Here is a 12529-nt window from a genome sequence, read left to right as displayed (position 1 = left end):
CTCCATCTTCATTGCCAACAACATTTCTTGCCTAGATTACAACCGCTTCCTAATAGGTCTCCTTGGTCCTCTATGATCTAATGTCCACGTAGCAACCGCTGACCTTTCATGCCACTTCCCACTAACAATTCTTTAATGGGTCCTTAGAACAAATCCCAAACTTGCCCAGGACAGACATGGAGATACTCTGATTAGCTCCCCCTTCAAGAAAGGACTTGCTTCAGGCGCAGGGAGTGTGGTGGGCAGACAGCCTACACTGTATAGCCATACCATAGCTTATCAACAGATAGACATTTGGGTTGTTTTCTAGACTTTCACTATGTCATATTCACTATTTCTATTACAGATAGTGAATTATGCCAAATCATGTATTTTTACCAGATAATTCTGAGTAGATTTCTAGAAGTTGGATTGCTAAGGCACAGGGTAAGTGCATATATATATTCTGCTATCTCAAAGAGAATGGGTTTTTGACTGCCCTTTCTACCTCCTTCCTCTCCTCCTTCTTCCCCCCATTACTCAGTGCCTAGAATATCTGGCACATAATAGGTGTTCAATATATATTTGTTGAATTAATGAATTTGGCTCTGCATATGCACTTTACTAACTGCTGAAAGATCAGATTAAATTTGTATTTTGCAATTGTGTTATAAGTCCAAATCTAAACTTCAATAGCTAGTTATAAGTCCAAATCTAAACTTTAATAGCTAGTAATCAATGATAAATCATATTCCATTAATAAAACAAATTCTGATTCTAAGTGACTTAAAGCCCTTCTCTTCATATGCTAGAAAAGTCTTAATAACTTGAAAACTGAGAAAAGACAGGTACAAATTTATTTATACTCCTGCAAGCTTACACTAGTTTTTGAAAAAATCAATGTAGTAAAGTAGACTAAGTTTGCTCTTTTGAAAATTGAGAAAAAATTATTTCTCTCTTTTTCTTCGTGTACCTTTTACCTGCCAACCAGTAAGTATTTGACTTAAAATATATCACCACTCAAACACAAAGTTCCTAACTTAGTAAGGCGTTAAAGTAAGAAAGTTGAAAAATAAACCAATTATTTTGGACTTAAAACACTTTTTTTCCCTCAGAGAAATGGTTTTATAATGATGGTTATATTCCCTGCCTAGTATATATATGTTAAGCAATTTAACCACAGTGTAGCATACTTGCAATAAAAAATACAATGTGATAGAATCACAGTACCTCATCCATAGTGAGTACAACTGACTGAGACTTGAAAACAGGCTGCTGACATCTCAGAGGGACAGCTGGTACTGTTTCCCCAAAGAGGCAAGGGTACTGTGGGGAGGTAGATGGGTAAGTGACCCTCAGTTCAAATGGAGCTCTCCAGTCCACACACCTCCAAAGACTGTCCAAGTATCTTCCTTCCTATTGTGGGATTGGAGAAGGTAGAAATAAGAGGATAGGCTTGGGAAAGGGTAGGTAGTGGTAGAGAGTGGGAGAAGGTGACCACATGGCCAACTAAAAAGCAGTCAGATAAACAACCGCCACGACACCAGCAATAACAACAACACCCACTTCAGGCAATGTGAGTAGCACCGACAGGCAGTTGGGGCTGTCTGCAGCGATTATACCGGGAGGAGGGTGGAATTCCCAGAAGAGTAGCGGCTGATGAAACCAACCAAAATGACATGGTGGGAAGGAGAGACGATAAAAGGAAGGAACCACAGAAACATTTTTTCTCCTAAGAGAGAAATGAAAAGGCTAGAATATTAATTAGGATTGTAGAGTGATTTCTAAAGGTCAGGCAATCAGGTGAGCAAGCAGGTGTAAATTCAACTGGGCATCAGTGGTAGCTGAGGAGACAGGCTTCCTTTAGGTTTGGTGCCAGGAGAAAAAGAAAGGCTCAGGAGTGTCCCAGCCTAATGGAGACAGGAAAATGAAGAAACAAGGTGGGGTGAGAATTCTTATGGGAACTGGGGGGAGGGCAGCCAAATGGTCACTGAGAAATAAGAACAAAGGCAAAAGGAAATCAAGGGCAGAGAAGCAAGGGGCTTCCTAAGGCACTCACCAAGAGACCTCAGCTGGAACCTCTCTTTCACTTTCATTTACATACTCATTTGATATGATTGAGCTCCTACTCTGAGCTAGGCACTGTTCTAGATCCACGAGATACAGCAGGGGACACGAGGCAGTTCCTGCTCTCATGAGGCTTAAATTCTAGTACGAAGAGAGAAATGATAAACTAGCAAATATAAGCTAACTGGTAACTGCCTGCTATTGCCATATCCTTCTCATTTAATCAGCCTGCCCTTTGGGTTTACTAAGAAACAGGAAATTTGAAATAGTAAACTAGCAAAGGAGTAAACAAATCTTTCTTTAGCTCCTTTTGAATGTTCTTTTTTCCCCTCAAAATCACTTTTTTTCTATAATAATAAATCCTGAAACAAACACTGAAATTTAAACAAAAATCTATGAAGTCAAAGTGTAAATCACTTACAATTTCATATTCACTGTTGAAAAGTCTGGAGTATATAATTATATACTTTGTGCTATAATACACATACATTTATAATATGAATATATCTCATTTACAACTGTATATTTATAATTATAAATAAGATGTGCATGCTGTGTTATAAACTGATTTTTCACTTAATATTTTCCAGATATCTTTTGGTGTCAATACATAGATGTATATTATCTTTTTGAAATTAATGTATACTTTACTACTTATTCTTTGCTATTTTTTACTTTTTTAAGTTAAAGTATAGGTGACTGACAATATTATATTAGTTTCAGGTGTATAATATAGTGATTTGATATTTTTATAATTATGTACTCTAATAAAGTTCTTATAAAACATTGAGTATATTCCCTGTGATGTGCATTACATCCTTGTACTTACTTATTATTTTTTTAAAAAGAGTGTTCTTATATGTGTTTTTTAAATATATTATATATATTATTTATTTATTTATTTTTTAAACATCTGTATTGGAGTATAATTGCTTTACAATGGTGTGTTAGTTTCTAACAAAGTGAATCAGTTACACATATACATATGTCCCCATATCTCTTCCCTCTTGCATCTCCCTCCTTCCCACCCTCCCTATCCCGCCCCTCTAGGTGGTCACAAAGCACCGAGCTGATCTCCCTGTGTTATGCGGCTGCTTCCCACTAGCTATCTATTTTACGTTTGGTAGTGTATATATGTCCATGCCACTCTCTCACTTTGTCCCAGCTTACCCTTCCCCCTCCCTGTACCCTCAAGTCCATTCTCTAGTAGGTCAGTGTCTTCATTCCCATCCTGCCCCTAGGTTCTTCATGACCTTTTTTTTTTTTTTACATTCCATATATATGTGTTAGCATATGGTATTTGTTTTTCTCTTTCTGACTTACTTCACTCTGTATGACAGACTCTAGATCCATCCACCTCACCACAAATAACTCAATTTCGTTTCTTTTTATGGTTGAGTAATATTCCATTGTATACATGTGCTACATCTTCTTTATCCATTCATCTATTGATGGACACTTAGGTTGCTTCCATGTCATGGCTATTGTAAACAGAGCTGCAATGAACATTTTGGTACATGACTCTTTTTGAATTATGGTTTTCTCAGGGTATATGCCCAGTAGTGGGATTGCTGGGTCGTATGGTAGTGCTATTTTTAGTTTTTTAAGGAACCTCCATACTGTTCTCCATAGTGGCTGTATGATCCGATTTACATTTCAATTTACATTCCCACCAACAGTGCAAGAGGGTTCCCTTTTCTGCACAAGTAATTTCAGTGCTTGTGATTCGCCTGTTTATATTTTCTGTTTCTTCCTGGTTCAGTCTCGGAAGGTTGTGCTTTTCTAAGAATTTGTCCATTCTTCCAGGTTGTCCATTTTATTGGCATATAGTTGCTTGTAGTAATCTCTCATGATCCTTTGTATTTCTGCAGTGTCAGTTGTTACTTCTCCTTTTTTATTTATAATTCTATTGAGTTGAGTCTTCTCCCTTTTTTTCTTTATGAATCTGGCTAATGGTTTATCAATTTTGTTTATCTTCTCAAAGAACCAACTTTTAGTTTTACTGATCTTTGCTATTGTTTTCTTCATTTCTTTTTCACTTATTTCTGATCTGATCTTTATGCTTTCTTTACTTCTGCTAACTTTGGGGTTTTTTTGTTCTTCTTTCTCTAATTGCTTTAGGTGTAAGGTTAGGTTGTTTATTTGAGATGTTTCTTGTTTCTTGAGGTAGAACGTTATTGCTATAAACTTCCCTCTTAGAACTGCTTTTCCTGCATCCCATAGGTTTTGGATCGCCATGTTTTCATTGTCATTTGTCTCTAGCTATTTTTTGATTTCCTCTTTGATTTCTTCAGTGATCTCTTGGTTATTAAGTAGTGTATTGTTTAGCCTCCATGTGTTTGTATTTTTTACAGATTTTTTTCCTGTAATTGATATCTAGTCTCATACCATTGTGGTCGGAAAAGATACTTGATACGATTTCAATTTTCTCAAATTTATCAAGGCTTGATTTGTGACCCAAGATATGATCTATCCTGGAGAATGTTCCATGAGGACTTGAGAAGAATGTGTATTCTGTTGTTTTTGGATGGAATGTCCTATAAATATCAATTAAGTCCATCTTGTTTAATGTATCATTTAAAGCTTGTGTTTCCTTATTTATTTTCATTTTGGATGATCTGTCCATTGGTGAAAGTGGGGTGTTAAAGTCTCCTACTATGATTGTGTTACTGTTGATTTCCCCTTTTATGGCTGTTAGTATTTGCCTTATGTATTGAGGTGCTCCTATTGGGTGCATAAATATTTACAATAGTTATATCTTCTTCTTGGATTGATCCCTTGATCAGTATGTAGTGTCCTTCTTTGTCTCTTGTAATAGTCTTTGTTTTAAAGTCTATTTTGTCTGATATGAGAATTGCTACGCCAGCTTTTTTTTTTTTTTTTTTAAAGGTTGACTACTTTTTTTTTAAATTATAATTAATTAATTAATTTATTTATTCATTCATTTATGGCTGTGTTGGGTCCTCGTCTCTGCGCGAGGGCTTTCTCCAGTTGCGGCAAGTGGGGGCCACTCTTCATCGCGGTGCGCGGGCCTCTCACTGTAGCTGCCTCCCTTGTTGCGGAGCACAGGCTCCAGACGCGCAGGCTCAGCAATTGTGGCTCACGGGCCCAGTCGCTCTGCGGCACGTGGGATCCTCCCAGACCAGGGCTTGAACCCGTGTCCCCTGCACTGACAGGCAGACTCTCAACCACTGCGCCACCACGGAAGCCCTCCAGCTTTCCTTTGATTTCCATTTGCATGGAATATCTGTTTCCATCCCCTCACTTTCAGTCTGTACGTGTCCCTAGGTCTGAGGTGGGTCTCTTGTAGACAGCATATATATGGGTCTTGTTTTTGTATACATTCAGCCAGTCTATGTCTTTTGGTTGGAGCATTTAATCCATTTACATTTAAGGTAATTATCAATATGTATGTTCCTATTACCATTTTCTTAAATGTTTTGGGTTTGTTATTGTAGGTCTTTTCCTTCTCTTGTGTTTCCTACCTAGAGAAGTTCCTTTAGCATTTGTTGTAAAGCTGGTTTGGTGGTGCTGAATTCTCTTAGCTTTTGCTTGTCTGTAAAGGTTTTAATTTCTCCATCAAATCTGAATGAGATCCTTGCTGGGTAGAGTAATTTTGGTTGTAGGTTTTTCTCCTTCATCACTTTAAATATGTCCTGCCATTCCCTTCTGGCTTGCAGAGTTTCTGCTGAAAGATCAGCTGTTAACCTTATGGGGATCCCCTTGTGTGTTATTTGTTGTTTTTCCCTTGCTGCTTTTAATATTTTTTCTTTGTATTTAATTTTTGATAGTTTGATTAATATGTGTCTTGGCGTGTTTCTCCTTGGATTTATCCTGTATGGGACTCTCTGTGCTTCCTGGACTTGATTAACTATTTCCTTTCCCATATTAGGGAAGTTTTCAACTATAATCTTTTCAAATAGTTTGTCAGTCCCTTTCTTTTTCTCTTCTTCTTCTGGGGCCCCTATAATTCGAATGCTGGTGCATTTAATGTTGTCTCAGAGGTCTCTGAGACTGTCCTCAATTCTTTTCATTCTTTTTTCTTTATTCTACTCTGCAGTAGTTATTTCCACTACTTTATCTTCCAGGTCACTTATCCGTTCTTCTGCCTGTTACTCTGCTATTGATCCCTTCTAGAGAATTTTTAATTTCATTTATTGTGTTGTTCATCACTGTTTGTTTGCTCTTTAGTTCTTCTAGGTCCTTGTTAAACGTTTCTTGTATTTTCTCCATTCTATTTTCAAGATTTTGGATCATCTTTACTATCATTATTCTGAATTCTTTTCAGGTAGACTACCTATTTCCTCTTCATTTGTTTGGTCTTGTGGGCATTGTTTACCTTGCTCCTTCATCTGCTGTGTGCTTCTCTGTCTTCTCATTTTGCTTATCTTACTGTGTTTGGGGTCTCCTTTTTGCAGGCTGCAGGTTCATAGTTCCCGTTGTTTTTGGTGTCTGTCCCCAGTGGCTAAAGTTGGTTCAGTGGATTGTGTAGGCTTCCTGGTGGAGGGGACTAGTGCCTGTGTTCTGGTGGATGAGGCTGAATCTTGTCTTTCTGGTGGGCAGGTCCACGTCTGGGTGGTGTGTTTTGGGGTGTCTGTGGCCTTATTATGATTTTAGGCAGCCTCTCTGCTAATGGATGGTGTTGTGTTCCTGTCTTGCTAGTTGTTTGGCATAGGGTGTCCAGCACTGGAGCTTGCTGGTCTTTGAGTTGAGATGGAGATCTCTGGGAGATGTTTGCCATTTGATATTACGTGGCGCTGGGAGGTCTCTTGTGGACCAGTGTCCTGAACTTGGCTTTCCCACCTCAGAGGCACAGCCCTGATGCCTGGCTGGAGCACCAAAAGCCTGTCAGCCACACGACTCAGAATAAAAGGGAGAAAAGAAAGAAAGAAAGAAAGAAGAAGATAAAATAAAATAAAATAAAATAAAATAAAATAAAATAAAATAGTTATTAAAATAAAAAAAATATTATTAAAAAAATTTTTTAAGTAATAAAAAATTAAAAAAAAGAAAGAAGAGAGCAACCAAACCAAAAAACAAATCCACCAATGATAACAAGTGCTAAAAACTATACTTAAAAAAAAAAAAAAAAGACAGACAGAACCCTAGGACAAATGGTAAAAGCAAAGCTATACAGACAAAATCACACAGAGAAGCATACACATACACACTTACAAAAAGAGAAAAAGGAAAAAAATATACACATTTTTGCTCCCAAAGTCCACCTCCTCAATTTGGGATGATTCATTGTCTATTCAGTTATTCCACAGATGCAGGGTACATCAAGTTGATTGTGGAGATTTAATCCACTGCTCCCGAGGCTGCTGGGAGAGATTTCCCTTTCTCTTCTTTGTTCGCACAGCTCCTGGGGTTCAGCTTTGGATTTGGCCCCACCTCTGCGTGTAGGTTGCCTGAGGGCTTCTGTTCTTCGCTCAGACAGGACGGGGTTAAAGGAGCAGCTTATTTGGGGGCTCTGGCTCACTCAGGCCGGTGGGAGGGAGGGGTACAGAGTGTGGGGCGAGCCTGAGGCGGCAGAGGCCAGCGTGACATTGCACCAGCCTGAGGCGTGCCGTGTATTATCCCGGGGTATATATATATTTTAAATTTATTTTATTTATTTTTGGCTGCACTGGGTCTTCTTTGCCACACACGGGCTTCCTCTAGTTGAGGCGAGTGGGGGCTTTATCTTCGTTGCTGTGCTTGGGCTTCTCATTGTGGTGGCTTCTCTTGTTGCAGAACACGGGCTTTAGGTGCGTGGGCTTCAGTAGTTGTGGCACACAGGCTTAGTAGTTGTGGCTCGCAGGCTCTAGAGCGCAGGCTCAGTAGTTGTGGTGCACGGGCTTAGGTGCTCCGCGGCATGTGGGATCTTCCCAGACCAGGGCTCGAACCCCTGTCCCCTGCATTGGCAGGCGATTCTTAACCACTGTGCCACCAGGGAAGCCCCTTATTTATTTTATACCTAGTACTTTGTACCTTTTAATCCACTTCATGTATCTTGCTCCTACCCCTACTTCTCTCCCCTCTGGTAACCACTAGTTTGTTCTCTGTATCTTTGAGTCTGTTTCTATTTTGTTATATTCGTCCATTTGTTTTATCTTTTAGATTCCGCAATATAAGTGAAAACGTACAGTATTTTTCTTTCTCTGTCTGACTTATTTCACTATCTTGGCTGCAATGAACACTGGGGTGCATTTATCTTTTTGAATTAGTGCTTTGATTTTATTCAAATAAATAACAAGCAGTGGAACTGCTGGATCATATGGTACTTCTATTTTTAATTTTTTGAGGAGCCTCTATATTGTTATCCATAGTGGCTGCACCAATTTACATTCCCACCAACAGTGCATAAGGCTTCCCCTTTCTCCACATCCCCGCCAATACTTCTTATTTGTTGTCTTTTTGATAACTGCCATTCTGACAGGTGTGTGGTGATATCTTGTGGTTTTGATTTGCATTATTTGCATTTCCTTGATGACTAGTGATGTTGAGTACCTTTTCATGTGCCAGTTGGCCATCTCTATCTCTTCTTTGGGAAATGCCTATTCCTATTCAGGTCCTCTGCTCATTTTTTAATCCATTTTTTGGGGGGAGATATTGAGTTGTCTGAGTTCTTTATATATTTTAAATATTAACCCCTTATCAGACATATCATTTGCAAATATCTTCTCCCACTCAGTGGGTTGCTTTTTCCTTTTGTTGATGGTTCCCTCCGCTGTGTACATTATCCTTCTTAATGGCTGCATAGTAGCTTGTATTCCATTGTACAGAGATAACATAATTTATTCATTCAATCCCCTATAGACTGATGTTTAGGATGCGTCACATTTTACAATACTACAAACAACATTCTTGTATAAAATTTTACACACTTTTCAATCATTCCTCAGGATACCTTCTCACACCAAAACTACTACATCAAAAGGTTCCCATATATAGTTGTCCCTCAATGTCTGGGGAGGTTTGGTTCCAGGATCCCTGCAGACACCAAAATCTCAGATGCTCAAGTCTCTTACAGTTGGCCTTCCGTATGCAAGGGTTTCACATCTGTGAATTCAACCAACAGCAGATCATGGTTGGTTGAATCCATGGACGCAAAACCCATGGATATGGAGGGCCAACTTTATTTGGAAAACTGATTTCTAAAGAGTCAACATCAACTTACATCTGTACCTACAGTGAATGTACTGTGATTAAAAGCTACCCCCACCCTATCTTTGGTTTGCCTCTAACCTTGTCTAGGATTTTTTAATGAAAAAGTAAAAATTTCTTATGCTGTCAAATTTGTCATTATAGTATCTGGCCTAGCTGTCATGCCACTCACTCTTTGTCTCGCTTGTTCTTTTTTATCCTTCAGGTCTCAGCCTAAATATAACCTCCACAGAGTAGCTTCCCTAAACATCTCATTTAAAGAAAGCTGTCCCTGTATTCTTAGAACCTTTGCTTTTTTCCTCAGAGCTCTATTTACAATCTGTATTGGTCCATTTTTGGTATTTGCTACAAGTCTGTTTCCCCCACTAGAGTATAAGTTCTATTAACACTGGAATAGTATGGCAACTGTAGCTACTGAGTCAGGCAAGTTATATGTGATCTTTGAGGAAATTCTTCTGATTCAAGGACTTGCAATATTGTTTTTATGACAGTCAAGAGTGCATCCACATCCCGTATTTGAAGAATTTTTGATGGTTTCAAAATCTATCACTAGAGTTCACTTTCAAAAATGAATACACACCATATTACAAAAAGGAGAAGTGTTGTGATGCCAGAGCACTCCAAAAGTTAGGAACTTGTAAACTTAGTTTCTTTCAGGTATTTAGGCACAAGCTTCAGCAACACTGACAGTCAATTCTTTGAACAGTATCAGTTCATAAGGACACAGACTGAAGCTTAGGGTAGGATGTTTTGCCACTTGCTAGACAAAAGAGTTCACTTCAAAGATATGAGGGTTGGACCCTTTCATTCTGTAAAGAAAAAACTCTATGATACTCAGGTTAGATGGATTTTTAAAAAATATTTATTTATTTATTTATTTATTTATTTATTTATTACTTTTGGCTGTGTTGGGTCTTCATTTCTGTGCGAGGGCTTTCTCTAGTTGCGGCGAGTGGGGGCCACTCTTCATCGTGGTGCGCGGGCCTCTCACTGTCGCGGCCTCTCTTGTTGCGGAGCACAGGCTCCAGACGCGCAGGCTCAGCAGTTGTGGCTCACGGGCCCAGTTGCTCCGCGGCATGTGGGATCTTCCCAGACCAGGGCTCAAACCCGTGTCCCCTGCATTGGCAGGCAGACTCTCAACCACTGCGCCACCAGGGAAACCCAGATGGATATTTTTTATGATAATTCTTAAGAATGTTTCTTTCCTTTTAGACTAAAATATCTTTTAATTGTGGCAGGAATTAGTAAAGTTCCTATCTAGGAGTTTTTCAAGAATACCTGTATATTAGGATTCAAAAGTCTAATACAAATTTAAAAGCTGAGTTCTATTTTCATAGTATAGGTTAATAGTATTTACATTCTATGATTATCATTTACTTTTGTTTCTTAAATTGAGAGGCAACTGTGATATTTTGTTGATTACATAATATATTAACTTTCACTGAATATATCATTGTACTTACTACATGCATTTTCCAATACACAAATGAATTTTGTTAACAAGTATTACTCTAGTGTGATAATATGCCATGACTTTTTATAACTATTCCATTTAAATTACTATGCAATATAAATTTCTTGGCAAAAATATCCATCTGGTGATAAAAATCTGGAAATAATTCAATAGAAAATCTTATTAGTGAGGTTATTTTCAACAAACACATATGAAAGGAAATGTTTTTATGATAAACTGTCATGTAATTTGGTGACCACAGATAATGCAATTAGTCTGATTTTGTGGGGGAGACAATTACTGAACCCTTATGCTTATTAGTCCTCAGTAAATTATACCTTTTCCCTGTCTTAAGAAGACAGACTGTCAAAACAAATAATTATAGAACTAGAAATACTTTAAAAGAAGACAGGACAAAAAACTTTATTTTCCTCTTTAACATTTCACCAATTGTGCAATTTAGAAAACATTTAAACCTTATTACTGCATATCAAGAACTTCATACTTTCAAGATAAAAAGCAATTTTTAATGCAATAAAAGTAAATACAAATAAAAGAAAAACATTTTTTAATATAAAAGAAATTAAATTAAGCAAATACCTAAATTTGTGGCATTTATTTTAAGTAAAAAGCACTTCTACTCTTCCATCAGAAATGGAACTTTCTTTTAGTACTACTGTATTTTGGCTTTTAGTATAATCAAATTTCTAAGCTAATGATATGATTAGAGGCACAGGATTTGGGGCACACTTAGTGCAAAATGCATTGATTTGTAATACTATTTTATAATGTGTTGGTTATTTATTATCATTGTAGCCAGGCTTTAAGGCTATCTAAGATCAAAAGCAGAAGAACTGGACCATAACAAATGAGACTAGTCACTTCTAAATTTTAAATATATAAACTCTCATAGCTAATATACAACAAGCAAGAAGCTTTTTTTAAAATATTCAATTGATTTTTTTTTGTTAGTTATTTAGATTCCTTGCATTTGTTAAATTAAAATATTTTCAGCTTTATTGAGGTATAACTGACAAATGTGAATTGTAACATATTTAAGGTGTACAACATGATTTGATATGCATATATATTGTGAGAAGATTCCCCCAACTGAGCTAATGAACACATCCACCACCCCAAATATTTAACTTTTTTCTTTTTGTGAGAACATTTAAGTTCTACTTTCTTAGCATAGTTCTATTATACAAAATACAGTGAATAAACTATAGTCACCATGTTACACATTAAATCCTCAGAGCTTATTCATCTTACACTTGAAAGTTGGTATTTTTTTACCCGCCTCACCCTATTTCTCACATCCCTCAGGCCCTGGCAACCAATTTTCTCTGTTTCTACGAGTTTGACTTTTCTTTTCTTTCCTTTCTTTTTTTTTAAAATATTTCACATATAAGTTATACTATGCAGCATTTGTCTTTCTCTGTCTGGCTTATTTTACTTAGCATAATATCCTGGAGGTTCATATATTTTGTTGCAAATGACAGGATTTACTTCTTTCTCATGGCTGAATAATATTCCATTGTGTATATATACCATATTTTCTTGATCCACTCACCCACTGATGGACACTTAGGTTGTTCCCTAAGTGGCTATTGTGAATAATGATGCAATGAACATGTAACTACAAATATCCCTTTGAGATAAGGTTTTCATTTCCTTTGGATAGATACCCACAAGTGGGACTGCTGGGTCGTATGGTAGTTCATACCATATGGCAGCCACTCTACCATATGTCTTTTGATTGGAGAATTTAGTCTGTTTACATTTAAAGTAATTATTGATAATTATGAACTTACTGTTGCTATTTTGTTCACCATTTTCAGGTTGTTTTGTAATTCCTTTGTTTTTCTCTTGCTATCCTCC

The 12529-nt window shown here is 37.4% G+C and overlaps 1 protein-coding gene across 4 annotated transcripts in view; it reads right to left on the bottom strand.

Moving 5' to 3' along the window:
• The window catches only part of NDUFAF2 (NADH:ubiquinone oxidoreductase complex assembly factor 2), a 180388-nt gene that overhangs the window by 16503 nt on the left and 151356 nt on the right, over positions 1–12529 (bottom strand). For 2 of the 4 annotated variants that reach the window (XM_082382499.1, XM_082382500.1), the window contains one exon: positions 1210–1395. The exons of the other annotated variants lie outside the window; for them this stretch is intronic. In XM_082382499.1, the coding sequence (XP_082238625.1) occupies positions 1210–1395 (186 nt within the window). The remainder of the gene's footprint in view (positions 1–1209; positions 1396–12529) is intronic. 4 annotated transcript variants of the gene reach the window in all.

This window comes from Balaenoptera borealis (assembly GCF_965194805.1).
Source record: "Balaenoptera borealis genome assembly, chromosome: 2".
Lineage (NCBI taxonomy): Eukaryota > Metazoa > Chordata > Mammalia > Artiodactyla > Balaenopteridae > Balaenoptera > Balaenoptera borealis.
This window is presented reverse-complemented; position numbering and strand designations above follow the sequence as displayed.